This window comes from Macrotis lagotis, chromosome 1 (genome assembly GCF_037893015.1).
Source record: "Macrotis lagotis isolate mMagLag1 chromosome 1, bilby.v1.9.chrom.fasta, whole genome shotgun sequence".
NCBI classification, from domain to species: Eukaryota; Metazoa; Chordata; class Mammalia; order Peramelemorphia; family Peramelidae; genus Macrotis; species Macrotis lagotis.
Window position 1 is genome coordinate 556,670,538 of NC_133658.1, and position 15,868 is coordinate 556,686,405.

Genomic DNA, 15,868 nt, shown 5'->3' on the forward strand with positions numbered 1-15,868 from the left:
TAGGGAGAAAATAATGAGTTCAGTTTTGGACCTGTGAATTTGAAATGGCAATAGGTATAGAAATCCCACATGTAATTGTAAATACATGACTGAAGTAATACTGTGGAATATGGGGAGAAGCTAAGGGTGAATACTAGATGTGGGAATCATCTACATGGAGATGACAATTAAAAGCATGAAAGTAGATAAGATGATAGAAAATATAAAGAGACAATTAAAGGGGCCCATGTTTGAGGAAGAGGAAAAAGATGAGGAAATATCAAATAAAGTTATTGAAATGCAGACTCTTAATAATGTGCTCTGTAGAGAACAAGGGAGACAAGAATTAGGGGGTAGGAGTGAGAAGCAATTGGATTTGACAATAAGCAGGACATTTGATGAGTAATGAGTTGACAGTGAGAAAAGGGAGGCAATAAATTTAGTTCAGAGTTAGTGAAAAAAATGAGAGTTGAGAACACAGAGGAATGAGATAATAGGGTCAAAATACAGGGTTTGTTTTTTAAATTTGGAGGGGGTGTTTGTTGGTAGGATAAGGAAGAACTGAGCATGTTTCTAGACAGAGGCTTTGAAGGCAATGAAAGGTGAGGAAACAGAGACAGAAAGATATGAAAAATCCTATAGGCATAGGGGAGAGAGATTTAGCCAAATAGTTCATTCTTAATCTATAGAGTGCCATTTTTTTAAAAGTGTGTTTTATACATTTTAAAAAATTTGAGAGGTGACCATGAGAGGATATTTCAAATGTATTGTAAATATTTACTGACATTTTATACCCTCATTGTGACTAGTCCACTTAGTGAGTTCCAGAGCCTAATTCCTCTATATTGCCACTATACAAACCAGACAATGTCAATAATGCCAAAAGTTTCCATAATAGAATTGTCCTTTGATTAGTATTTTCATCTTGCTAGTGAGAATGTATATAAAACACAAGTTACTCTCTCTTTTCTTCTGGAGATAATATCTAAAAGTTGGAATTCTAAGGTATTTGAATTCTGGAAAGAATAGAACATTTGTCCGTAAATTGCATTCATACACTGTGTCCCAGTAGAGATCACAGGGCAGCAGCTTCCCTAAGAACATTTAGTACATCTTTTGAACTACTTACATCAATAATAATAACTATTATAATGACTTTCTTCCTTGAACCAAAAATATTTTATAGATAATACTCCAGAGATCACAGGGTGATGGTAGATATTATCATTAGTTCCATTCTAAAAATAAAGAAGCAAAGGATAGCATGCAAATGAAATAACTGGTTGAAACCGGCTACTAAAACTTAAAGCACCTGGTGAATGTATACCTAATGGTGCCCATTATTATTGATGAAAATCACTAAAATATTTTGGGGAAAGGTAGGCTAACTTATCTAATCATGTTATCATTTTTATAAAGGGCTTATTATTATAACATACACAATTACTTTTAAGAAATTGATAATAAAAATTGTTAGTAATTTTTCCTGTGGGTTTATTTTTTTAGATGTGCCTAGCATCAGAAGGAGTAAAAGTAGAAGACTCAAAAGTGATGAAAACAGAAGAATCAGAGGGGAGAGGCATGGAAGAATCTGAGAAGGGAAAAGTAGAAAGGGAAATAAAAGTAGAGAAATCAGAGGAAGACAAGTTGCAGAAGAAGACAGAATTGGAAAAGCCAAGTGAAGAAATAGTCAAAGACTGCCCAAGTGTCAAAAACTTTGAGGAGATTAAAGCAGATCAAGTGAAAGAGGGAGAAAAGGAAGATGGTAAAGAGATAAAAAAAGAAGAGTTGAGGGAAGATACAAAGTGTAGCCACTTTATTGATCCTTCTTCTTCCATCAATAGTAAGCCAATCACAGGTGATGGTCCCAGCAGAAAAGATCCAACATGCCATTCCCATGACACTGTGATCATTGAGGACACCTTAGGATTAAGCAAACCAGAGAAGCTAAAAAAGAAAAAGAAAAAGAACAAAATGGACCGACATGGGAATGAAAAGTCCACTCCCAAGAAAACCTGCAAAAAGAGGCAGTCCTCAGAGTCTGATATTGAGAGTGTTATATATACTATTGAAGCAGTTGCAAAGGGAGATTGGGGCATTGAGAAACTTGGTGAAACCCCTCGCAAAAAAGTTCGCACATCCTCAAGTGTGAAGGGAAGCATTCTGGATGCTAAGTCACCAAAGAAAAAAATGAAGTCAAAAGATAAGAAGATGACAAAGGAAAAACTGTCAAACACCACCAAAGAGTCCAAACCTCTGGATTTCATTAGTATTACTGCCAATAAAGAGATTACCGGAGAGGTTCCAGAGTGTATAAGAACAGAACCATTGACTCCGACGGAGGAGGTTCTACCACAGAGCTTGCCAGGACAAGTCAAAACAGAGGAGAGTGACTGTAATAGAAAGATAGAAATCTGTGGCTCAAGGAAATCTGAGAGGTCTTGCAAAGGTGCTCTTTATAAAACTCTGGTGTCAGAAGGCATGCTCACATCCCTGAGAGCTAATGTGGACAGAGGTAGGTTTATGCTGCTGTGCTAAAATGGGGAGTGAACAAAAGAGCATCAGTCTTTTCTTTAGACCTAATGGAAGAAACAGCAGCCAGTTTTCACTTGGCCAGCAGTCGTACGGTCATTTTGATTACACATTTTCCCTGATTGGTGTCATTTTTTCCATTCATTTACTAGGCTGCCATAAGTTCTCAGAGTACAAATGCCCTTAGTAGCTTTAAATTATTAAACACTGGTAATTTAGAAAGATTGAGGCTCAGTTTAGTACTCTTTGGGGTCTAGGTGAAGGAAGAGATAATTGAGTTTAAAAAATGGCTCCCTCTCTGCCCTCAAGAAGCTTAGAAGGTAATGAGAAGAGAAAGGCAGGCAGTTAAGCTAGGTAGTAAATAACTGTAATAAAAGGTAGAACATATGAAAAGGAAGGAAGAATCCAGGTAAGTCTTGCTTTTTTTTTTTTTGAAATGAGTAGGAATTATTGAAACTGATCTAAAGAGTTTATTTTATTATGTTTAACTGTTTGACAGGATCAAAACCCATAACTACTAACTCTTTAAGGAAAAATATATGCCCTAAACCATTTTGTGGCATTATCAAAGCTACATACACAAAACTACATTTAATAGAATGTTCTTTTTTTGAGGAATGAATCTAGAGTCCATGAAATACTGTAAAAGCTAGATTCATATAATACTGCATCTTTATTTTTAGTCTGTGTTCTATCTTTTCTCTTGTATATTGTTATTCTAATTTCATTTTAATACTTCTATTTACATGGATAAAAAGGATATATGTCAGAAGACTTAAATGGAAAGAGAGAAACATGACTTCATTAGTAGGAAGGACCTTGAAATAGGGTGCCAAGGATGAGTATATGATCTCCTGGAACTATTAACAGAGAATTGTAAAAAACTTGAAACAGTAATGCTAAAAGTACAGTAGTTCCTACATGTTCAAAAATCCTGAATAAGAAAAATGCTATTGATCAAACCATTCTTTGGATTGTATAGTCCTTCCACTCTTTTACCACTCAATATACATGACAAAGAAACTCAGAAAACACTAGATAAGTTTAGTACTTATTCTTTAGCTATAGAATAGTATGAATCATTTACAAAAGAATCTGAAATGTTTATATCCAGGATAGTTTAAGTTAAACTGAAGTAACACATGAGCTATTTGTGAGGTTGGTTCAATGCTTTTCTGCTCCCAGGACAGCAACATGAAATCTATTCTATTTTATTTTCCTAGGGAAAAGAAGCTCAGGAAAAGGCAACTCCTCTGATCATGAAGGTTGTTGGCATGAAGAAAATTGGTCATTTACCCAGTGTGGGACAAGTGGGAGTAAGAAACTAAAAAGACCAAAGCCAAAGGAAGAATATGTCCTTGGGTAAGTGATTATGCATATAAAGTCAATTATAAATTATACTTAATCATACATACCCCATGTATAATAGAGTGGGAAGATTCATGATAAATTTCTATATATTCAAAAATACTCTTCTGGTTTTTTTAAATAATAGTATTTTATCATTTCCAATTACATGTAAAAATAGTTTTCAACATTCATTTTTGTGAGATTTTGAGTTCCACATTTTTCTCCTCCTTTCCTCCCTTTCTTCCCCACCCCAAGACAGCAAGTAATCTAATACAGGTTATATATGTATGGATTCAGTTAAACTTATTTCCTTATTAGTCATGTTTTGAAAGAAAAATCAGAACAAAAGGGGAAAAAACACAAAAAAAAGTTGTAAAAAATGAAAATAGAATGCATTGATCTACATTCAGATTGTATTGTTCTTTCTCTGGATGTGGATGGTAATTTCTATCATAAGTCTTAGAATTATCTTTGATCACTGCATTGCTGAGAAGAGTTAAGTCTTTCATAGTTGATCATCACACAGTGTTGCTGTTACTGTGTACAACGTACTCATTCTGTTCATTTCACTCAGCATCAGTTCATGTAAGTCTTTTCAGGCAAAATCCCTCTTTTTTACATTTCCTAATCCAAACTAAAATTTGTCAGATTTACATACCACCATCTTTTCTGTAGAGAAACTCATCCAAGTCACAACCATGAAATGATTAACTCCCTGAGTTCAAGCTTTTGGATCACCCTAGTCATTTGATTCTAGTTGCTAGAATTATTGAGCTCTTTCTGTGTTTCTTGTATTCTAGCACAAAAAAGGTAACACAAAAGAAGCATATGATATTCTCCATGACCTCAAGAAAGTAGTGGTTCAGCAGGAGATACTGAGTGAATATTGTTGAGGTGAACTGAATAGGAAACAATGAAAGGACAATGTTAAAAAGATAGCAAAAAGTGCTTTATAAGAAGACAACTGAGGAAGATGAATGGAGGAAGAGACAATGTGAGCCCAATTTGTTGGTCGAGTTGTTCAAGGAGTATGGTGCTTAGATTTAGAATTGAAATGGACATTTGAAGTCAGCTAGTTCAATGCCCTCATTTTACATTTGAGGAAACTGAGGTCCAAAAAAGTTAAATGACACTCAAAGTCACATAGTAAGATTTGATCTCAGGTTCTCTAGCTACTAATCCATCACTCTTTCTACTGCACTACCAATAATTATATAATATTATGTATAGGTATATAATTATCTTAAGCATACAAATATAATATATAGACATAAATATAGCTAATGTTTAGATATAAAAATGTATTTTATATATTGTATTCAGATATATAATCTCATAATATCATTAAAATATTTATATGGTCTAGTCCAGTTCTTCAAAATAGGAGCATTTTAAAGTTAATTCAGATCTTACCTGCTCTCCTGCCAAGGGACAGGCAAAAAAAATGACTATAAGTTGTGGGAATAATGATCATTTTGTGTGCTGAGAGCTATAATTTCTCTTGGTCAAGTGTAGAGGTTTTCCATCAATTCCTTTTTGACTACATTATATTCTAGTAATTTAATTCATTAATCAATTTTTTTTGGCTTGGACTTATTTATTTATTTATTTTGAGAATTCAATCATGAGATGACAGTAAGAAAAATAATAGACACTTCTAGAGTGTTTTAAAGTTTTTAATATATCTTCATTCCATTTTCTCATTTGAGCTTCAGGACAATTCCTTGAGCTTAATCATACCCTTTTTACAGTTGAGGAAACAGTCGAGAAGTTAAGTGATTTGTGATTAAATTCAGAATTGTCTTGTGCTTTCTTGAAATGTAATTGTTGATAAATCAGGTCACTTTAGATTTAGAGCTATAAGGGACCCTGGAGATCACCTCATCCAGCACCTTTCTTTTCTCCTACTCCCATATTACAGGTGAGAAAACTAGGGCCCTGAAAGGTAAATTAAATTGTCCAAAGACTATAGGTAGGAAGTAACAGGAAGATGATTTGGAACCCAGGTTCTCTGACTCCAAATATATCTTGGGTAGTCCCAATAAGAGATTTGAGAATTATTACTTTAGTCAGAGAAGGCACATGGTATGAATGATACTCAGTATCATTCGCTTTTTATGTCTTATTGATGATCTTTTTTTAATCACTGTTATTTCCCACCAGTAGAGTTTTCCCTTGTAATATAGTCAGACAAAACAAATCATTGTCCATGCCTCATTTCATACCTCCAGACAACCATATCTGTGCTGAAAGGAGGAGTGCTTTATCATTAGTCTTCTAAAATCATGCTGAATCACCATATTGATCAGAGTCCTGCAGTCTGCAATCTTTCAACAAAACATCATTATCATTAAATATTTAAAAGTATTATTTATTTTGGTGGTTGGAGACGGGACCAGTGTTTCAAGAACCCAAAAGCAACAGGCTAGTTTGACCAACAGGAGACAGAAAGATTCTAGTACTGATTTTCTCCTGTATGACCTTGAAGACTTTGTCATCTGTGAAGTCAGAGGATAGTCAATCAACAAACATTTTTTAAAATTCTCTGTACCAGACCCTGTACTAAGCTCTGTGGATACAAAACAAGGCAAAAACATGATATGAAGTTTCCTCATGCATAAACTGAATAATTTTGAACCAGGTTCTCTCTTATATTCACTTGGAGCTTTAAAATTCTAGGCTACTATGAAATATAGTGGAGGAAAAAAGCCATAGGAACTTTATCTAATAGATAAATCCATGCCATTCTGCTGTATGAGTAAACAACTACTGGAAAAAAGAAAAAGAAAATTAAAATAATTCCATCTGTCTTTATTTGATTTTAAGCATTTCTTTGCTCTAAAATGAACAAAGGAACAAAAGTTGGTTGATCTTTCTTCAGGGTTAAAGGGGAGCTTCCTATTACAAAATGCAATATGAGATAGTAATATTAAATCAAGGTAAAAATAATTAAGAATTGTTCAAATTATAATTCTAGAGCCATAGAGAAGCAATTCCTGGGGCCATGAGAAGAAATTGAGTTATTAAATTAGCAGTGTCACGGTACTTTGTCCACGGTGGTAAGAAAAGAAATCTGCCTATTCAGTTGTACTGCTGCCAAAAATCCTTAGGGATTTCTCAGAATTCCAATTGGAAAAGAACAAATTGAATAAAAACGGTGGGCCTTTTTTGAGTGTGTATGTGTACCACAAAGTAGTAGAATCCTTTATCAATGTTTGCATGCATGCTCATTTTATGCAGTCATTGCAATATATTGAGCATATTTAAAAGTAAGTACACATGTTGATGAAAGAACAGGAACAGAATGAGATACATTTAGTGCTTTAAAATTGCATAGTCTTAGGTTAGATTTAATCATAGAATCTCAGAGGCTTTGTACTCCATAACTGCACCAAAAAAAAAATCCCCTCTATAGGATACCTGACCAAGTCATCATCCCAGACTCTGCTTGAAGACATCCTCTGAGGGAGAATCCATTACCCTTTGTGGCTGTCCTTTCCACATTTGGATGGTTAGACAAGTTATTAGGAAGTTTTTTTTTTTCCTTACAACAAACCTGAAATTTCCTTTTGCATCTTCTATCCACTGTCCTGCCTTGTGGGATCTAGAATAAGTCTAATCCCACTCCCATATGACAACCTTTCAAATATTTCTCCAGGCTAAACAATTCAGTCTTTTCAGCTGATCCTTTGCTAGAATGTTTCTGAAACCCTTCACCAAAGGCTATATTTTATCATAAAGTGAAACAGAAAGATATTGTTTTTTAAATAATGGGTCCACATAATTTATTTCATTCCTCTTGGGTTTTTTTTTAATCCAAACTAAGTCTAATTAGATTTACCATCATGTATAAAGCAGTACCATTGACATTTTCACATTACTTCTAACTTAAAGGCATTGTTAAATGTAATGTTATGAAGAAAAGAGAAAAGGCTCTTAGTCAAAACCATGGGCCTTTTTAGATATCTACCATTTCTCTATGGCACTTTGTGCTAAAGAAAGACGTATAAAATTTTAGAAATTATTTAGGAATAGATTACTAGAATAGAGGAGTAGAAATTATGACTTCCTACCAGAAAGCTCCATTGTCCTCATTTCAGTACACGACATGCATTAAGCATTTTAGAGGTTCAGGAAAATTTAAATTTTCTCTTGCAAATTTGGTTTGTGGGTTCTCTGTAAGGAGTGCATACCCACATGTATATTATTGACAGATTTTTTCATCTCCATTCCTAAATCAAGAATAGGTTTCATCTGTTGTTGTTTTTTTCCCCTTTAAGGTAGAATTTGACAGACTGGATGGATTGTTTTGCACTTCCTGGTATAGAATTTGTCCACTTTGAGTAGTGAGAAATGGTAGCAGATGTGTTACCATACCCTGAGAATTATAGAATTAAGCTCAGGAAATTATTCATCCAAATACTTTTTCACCTCAATTCTAGTTTGACAAACTTATGCAAAGAAAACAGAAGCCCCTCTTTAACTTCCTCTCTCTTTTACACACACACACACACACACACACACATTACACTCACAAACACACACACACACACACACACACACTACACTCACTACTCGATTGTCTTCCTAATTACATTTCTTTTTTATACATTTAACTTCTGCAAACATTTTTTAATCCTTATTACCTGTAGCTTGCTTTTGTCTTAAGATACATCACTTAGTTGAAAAGCTGATTTCCATTAAGCTAAAATTCATTCTTGACCTAGGGAAAAAAATGACAGCCACACTATATAATGCCCTTTTCCTATACTGCTTCCCTTGAACTTTGTTAATAGTATCTCACTCTGAATTATGCTACCTTCTATTGTCAATGGATAGTGACTTCTTCTATGGTTCCATTCCTCCAAAATGGAGCTCATTTTTAAAATGAAAGAATTTATCATAATATACTGAAACAAGAAGAGGGCTTAGAGAGATAATCAATCCATGAATTCTTTTTTTGTAGTTTTTTGGGTTTTTTTTTGTTGTTTTTGGCAAGGCAGTGGGGTTAAGTGACTTGCACAAGGTCACACAGCTGAGACTGGATTTTTACTCAAGTCCTCCTGACTCCAAGACAAGTCTATCTACTGAGCCACCTAGCTGCCCCTCAATCCATGAATTCCTAACCGTTTTTATGTGTTATGGATCCCTTTTCATAATATTTCTTTAAATGCAAAAAAAAAATGCATAGAGGTTACAAAAGAAATAGTTAAGATTATCTCAAGTTCTCGTTTCATTTTAATATCTTATGATAAATTGTTTCAGTTATCAAAATACTTTTAAAAACACATGTTCGTAGAAATAAAGTTAAAAAAAAAACCTTATGCAGTCCACTTCTCTCATTCTTTAGATGAGCAAACTGAGAAAAATGAGAGGGGAAATGAATTGTCCAAGATCATACAATAGGTTAGTAAGAGAGATAACTCTTGATCCCTCACCTCATTTCACTTACCCAGGTTAATGGGAGGCTGAGAAGAGGATATTTTAGGCATAAGGTTGTAGCTCTCCTTTTTGATGATTAGGCCACCAATGAAGTAATAGAGTTGGGGATGGATCCCTGGCTAGAAGGAATTTCTCTTTAGCTTAGTCAGTCTCTGATACCATTATGATAGCCGCAGGCCCCTCCTACTCCAGGCTCTTTATATAAGGATTTTCCATTATAATTATTTTTCTATTAAATGAATACTACCAACAAAGTATCAAGGAGATCCTTGACTCAGTAACTCCAAAGGATACTCATATCCTCGCCATAGCCTTAACTCATATAGAGTCTTTCCTTCTAGTGAGGGAAAAAATAAAAGGAGGTATTGCAGTAGAATTTTATTTTCCCTTTATCAAGCAGTTTCTTGGGTTATTACAACATCAGAGTATCAAACAATGATTCTCCAGTAGCCTCTCTATCTCCCAGGCTGCTTTTCAGTTAAATTTTACCAGATTTAAAGCCAATAGCAAGCAATGAGAATGTGGGCACAGTAGAATTACCACCATTGAATGTGTCAGAATCAATAACTAGACCTCCCAACCACTGATGAAATATTTCTATGTATCGTCTTGGGTAAAGTTGCCTTGCTTCTCTTACTGTGCTTTTAAAACAAATTGGCCTTTTGAAACTCTAGTTCCTTTTTTGCCAGCTCTTTAGGGTTTTTTGTTCTTATCTCCAAAATTATTTTTGCCTTTTTTTCCTCACAAAATGAAAAGCTTCTGCTGTAAAATTATTTGCATGTATGTAACACAGAGCTATACACATATAAACACACTCTCACACATATACAACACACATAAACATGCACAAACACATACAGAAGCTTGCCAATAGCAAATGATTTGGGGCAACAAGGTGACAGTGGAAAGAGTGCCATGCCTGGAGTCAAGAAGATCTGAGTTTAAATGTGGCCTCAGACACTAAGTAGCTTTGTGACCCTATTTGCCTCAGTTTCCTCATCTGTAAAATGTGCTAGAGAAGGAAATGGCAAACCACTGTAGTGTCTTTGCCAAGAAAGTCCCAGATAGAGACACAAAGAGTTGGACACAACTGAGAAACAACTAAACAATCACATTGAATTAGTTAGAAAAGACAAGTACCTATAGAGAGCATGCCTTTTTGGTACTATAGGTCTACAGAGACAATGAACTCAAACCTTAGTTTTTGAAAAATATCCCTTCACGTTAAAGACAAAAGACATTAACAAAATATTTAAAAATGAAAATTTTCAACATCCCTATATATTTTCTAAGAAATTTAGTTAATCAATAAGTATCTGTCAAGTACTGATGATGATGAACTAAGGAATTAGGGAAACAAAGTCAAATGCAATAGTTATTCTTGAGGAGCTCATAGCCTAACATAAAGCCAATATGTAAATAACTATGAACAAACTAGATACATACATACATACATATATACATATATATATGTATGTATCTTAAATTAGAGTTAAGCAAGAGAAGGAAGGCAGAGCTTTTTTTTAATTTTCATCTCCAGATTCTCTCCCTCCCCAATCCTTTCAGAAGGCAAAAAATATAGTAACTCCTTAGTTATATCATAGAATGATGTCTTAGACTTCAAAGTGTTTCAGTACATATCTAAAGTATGTAATATAATCTGTCATGAATATTTCCCCCAAAAGTGTTATTGGTAAACATCCTGAGCAAAATCTGTTCTCTAGTTTTATTTTGGTTTTTTTCCTATCTAAAAATCCACTGATAATATTTTTATTCCCAGGGTCACAAAAAGGTTCTTTATTTCTTTCAGATGATATATTTGTTAACATATTTTCCCTCTATTTGTTTGAAACCATGTGCTTTACATGCTGTTTGATTTTTTTCTTCCCCTTCCATTAGCTTAGCAAAGCTGGAAGAAGAATTTGAAAAAAAATTCAATAGCCTCCCTCAATACAGTCCTGTCACATTTGACCGGAAAAGTGTATCTGTTCCAAGAAAAAAGAAGAAGACTGGAAATGTTTCATCAGAACAGACTAAAACCAGCAAAGGTTAGATGTGCTATAGTTTTCTACAGCACTGTCAGACTCTGTAATAAATTGTCTTCTGAAATTCTGCCTCCTTGACTCACATAATACTGGAGTTAGAAGTGAGGCAGAGAGATTGTTCATATTGTTGATTGTTTTCCAAGTTGTTTTCCATTTTATTGTTTTCTAAAATTTTCTTTTTCTCTCTCTGTTGATTTTTGCTTTTTTTTTCCCTTTTTTTGCTTTCCAATCTTTGCTTTAATCAAAGATGCATTCGAGTCTTTTTTTCAAACCATAGTTTATATAAATCTCAAGCAACCTGCTCCTTGGGATTAGTCTTACTTTGTAGTGCTGAGACTTTCTTGAGCCAAAACTGCTGCTTAAATAGAAATTTTTCTGCTGCATATAAGTCATTGCTATACGAATTAACACCTACATAAGACTAACTGAAACTATAAAGCAAGAGATTTATTACCCTGGTGATTATATCTGTCAAATGAATAGAAGCAATCTCATACTGGCAAGTGAATATTACATTGATGTTCCAAGTATGTTGACTCAGCTATGGTGTTAGCTTTTTAATTTGAGAAAATCTTTTTATTTTACCCTTCTGTATTTAATAAATTGCTTCTTTATCTTTATCAGAAAAAACTAAATTTAAAAAACTTATCAATTTTATATATAGTGAATCCTAATGCTTGTACCAGATTACTTTTGTGTATTAAGATCAGGAATGTATTTTAAGTTTTTTAAATTAAACAACTCTTATATTGGAGAATAATTTCCTTCCAATAACAATGTGAAGTAGAGTGAGTCTTATCACTCTCATTTTATGAATGCAGGAACTAAGGCTTAGGGAAATCTCACAACTTGTTCACTGAATCATACCTAATAAATGTCAGAGTTAAGAATTTGAATTCAGTTCCTCTCTCTGCTGAATCATTACTCTTTTCGCTACATCCCAGTGCACTTTACCAGGCCTGGGTGTGTTAGAACAATACATCTAGTTTTCTGCCAGAAACATTAGTTCAAAATTTGATAAACTCAAATTGAAAGAGGAAGGATACTAACTTCTGAAGATCAAAATATAAATAAATCAATAAAATATCATAAAACATAGCATGCCTTCCTTAGATAATTCATTAGATGGCTCTATATACCAATGTGCATACCATTTGTAGGAAAATTAACTATGGTATACTGCTTATTATTTTTCTAGAGTACCTCTGTTTAAATCATAGAAGATCAGTCTTTACTTTTTACATGATGTCATTTTCATCTTACTTAGATGTATTATTTTCTTTCTTTTTCCTGGAATATTACAAATATGGATTTGGAGAGTCTTGAGAGAGCAGATCGTGTTAAGTATTATGTGGAAACAGTTAAGATGTATGGAGTAGAGAAAAACTAGTTTCTTCCCCTAGAGGATAAAAGTTATCATATTAATCCCCCACCCCAGAGACCAGAAAAATCTTTTGGGGATGAGAACTGGACTAATTATTAAAAAAAAAAAAGTTCAAATGAGGGCCCAGGTTCAAACTTAAAAGCAAATTTAAAAAAGGCCTGGATGGTTTTAAATAACTGGATTGTGGACAGGACTGGGGAGGAGGAAGTGATAATTACTATTTGAGTACTGAAAGGTAAGAGATCATTAAGATTTCTCAACTAATTAAGAAAGATAAGTTTTCTTAATAAACAGCAGAAAGAATTGCTGATGGATATTCTACAACATTTGATTTGGGAAAATGAAGCAGAAATGGAACTTGGTAAACCAAGAAGTCTGTTAGTTATGAAAAGAATCTTTTGACAGCTAGTGATGTATGATAATGGGATTACCAATTGTGTTTCTTCTCCATAAATGTTGTAGAATAAGAGAGGATGGTCCAACAGACAAAGTTAGATGATTTTACAGGGGTTTTAGGTGCCCCAATTATTTTTAGACTTAGAATTACTATCTTTAACATAAATTAAAAAGTAGGTATTAAAATATTGTTATTTGGATTGTATTATCCTCATTTGAGACAATATAGTACTTTAAAGTTGGGGAATGGAGTGTGGCATGAGAGTTTTTTTGTTATTTATAGAGCATATGCCAACAAGCCCACCTGGGAGCTAGGATTTGTTTTCTAATGTTTTGTATAAAATTCTCTGTAGGGACTTGGTTGTCTATGTTCTACTGTTTTCATATGCCAGCTGAAGTTGTGATATGTTACCTTTTTCCTCTTATTAATAGATGCTATTTCGTAGTACACTATTATCTTATTCCTCCTTTGCCCCAAAACAGTATACTCCCAAACCACAAATCATCAGATGTTCTTATGTATAACACAGAAGTTTAGCTTTCTTTAAAATTTTCTTGACTGTTTGTCTCCTTTCTGTTTACTCTGACTTACTCAGATTGAGGGGAGTATAGTTTTTTTTTTAAGCAGGAATTAAATAATATAGGCTGTATTTAGCAAACTAATTATAGAAATATGCTTGTGACTGATTATAATTTGATATTAGGATGCCAACATAGCACTAGCATACTAGTCTACAAGTTATTAATGGAATTACTGTACCAGCTGCTACATAATCAACTGCTCTTTATTGGGGAAAAAAAGAGAGGGATGTGTTTTTCATGAAATCTGAACCCTTTGCTTTTTTTGTAAAATGGCATTCATAGAATTTTCTTTTTGTTCAGTGCTTTTCGTCATGTCCAACTCTTTGTGACCCCATTTGGGGTTTTTTTGGGCTAAGATACTGGAGTGGTTTGCTATTTCCCGCTCTAGCTCCTTTTATATATATAAGGAAATTGAGGCTAACAGGATTAAGTGACCAGGGTCACACAGCTAATGAGTAGGGGAGGTCATATTTGAATTCAGATCTTCCTGATTTCATCCCCAGTGCTCAAACCACTGTGCTACCAAGGATATTAGGTATCATAGCATTCTGTTATTTGCCCCCTTGCATTGCATAAATATGCATAAATTATACCAATATTGTAGATTATAGAGAATTTCTCAATAGGGATAAGGAATAGGAACTGCACTTGTGATTCATTGGTAAAGGGAGCACTACCAAGTTACAAACTCTTTTTATCAATTCATGTTGGCATCATCTCTACAATTTATGGTCTTTGAACCTTGAAGCAACAAATTTTGGAGGTTTGTTACTTGCCCAAGGTCACATAACTTGTATATATCAAAAACAGAACTTGAACTCAAGTGGTCCTAGGTCCTAGTCTAGCTAACGATATACTGTACCATGCTGCCTAGAGAAATTGTTCTATATTTTTTTATTTTTGATACACATTTTTGGAATTTTTATTGTTTAAACTTGGCAAATTTACTAGAATCTGCTGCTGAGTTCCCCCAGTGATCTCATTGGCATGAGACCCTCCATGTAATCCATCTCTCCCTCTGTAGATCATTTCTTGTAGCAGGATAAACTCTGTCAGAAACCCTTCTAAAATACTAAATTCTTTTAGCAAGTGATTAGAAATCCACAGCCTTCTCACTGAACTGTGTGGCAGCTGAAAGTGGAAGAGATAGACCACTTGAAAGATTGGGAGGATGTCTTAGCTCCTTCAAAACATTATCTCCTTTATAGGTGTCTGCTAGTCTCTTTAATGCTTTCTTATGATTAGGTCCAGTGTTCTTGGTCTGAACAAGTGAGTGAAAAGCCAAGTGATATGTTCCAACTCTCAAGAGGAATGTAGACACAAAATCAGAAATAAATTGTTTCCTTTTTCTCATTTCTTTTAAAACTTAAAAAATTTGTATAAATACAAAATATTCAGAATAAAATAATTATGATAAAATGCATAATAAAACATTCATTTTTATATTGTATTCCACTATTTTAATATAATAAAATTATAGTCAAACATAAAACTTAAAATTCTTTTTTCCCAATTTTATGTTGTATTTGGAGGAAAAAATGATTCTATATACAGATTTTTAAAAGAATGATTTCAAACAACTTGCAACAATTTAACTATTGCCTATATTCTCATACTTAGCACATAGTTCTATAGGAGGCAGTTAATTGATGTGTGTTGACTTATTGAATTGACTTGAAGGAACCTAGCCAACAAATATGCAACACAATAACTTTTCCCCTTAGTCTTTAAGTTTGTTTTCTAAGTGCTCCATGATCATGTATTTACCTTTCAAACATGGAGACCTTGCTTTTTACTCAATCTGCATTTAATTGTGACTATAAATTATGATGTATTAACAGTTGGTTTTCAAAAATATCAGAGTCAAGGTTCTTTACCAATTGTTTAGTAGTTTTCATTTAAAGTGGTTAGATAGGCCCTTCAGTGGATAGGCCTCCAGGGCCTATCAACATTGTTGATATTTTGGTTCTGTTATCTTCACCTCCACTTTGTCATTTCTTCTACCTCTTTTTGGTTTTTGCAAGGCAAAGGAGGTTAAGTGGCTTGCCCAAGGCCACACAGCTAGGTAATTATTAAGTGTCTGAGACCAGATTTGAACTCAGGTACTCCTAACTCCAGGGCCAGTGCTCTATCCACTGCGCCACCTAGCTGCCCCTTC

At 34.0% G+C, this 15,868-nt stretch overlaps 1 protein-coding gene across 1 annotated transcript in view; it reads left to right on the forward strand.

Annotated features, from left to right (window-relative positions):
* The window catches only part of LOC141505365 (HMG box transcription factor BBX-like), a 76,359-nt gene that overhangs the window by 27,015 nt on the left and 33,476 nt on the right, over window positions 1–15,868 (forward strand). Inside the window, exons 3-5 of the mRNA XM_074211156.1 lie at window positions 1,486–2,494; window positions 3,735–3,873; window positions 11,203–11,351. Of these exons, the coding sequence (XP_074067257.1) occupies window positions 1,486–2,494; window positions 3,735–3,873; window positions 11,203–11,351 (1,297 nt within the window). The remainder of the gene's footprint in view (window positions 1–1,485; window positions 2,495–3,734; window positions 3,874–11,202; window positions 11,352–15,868) is intronic.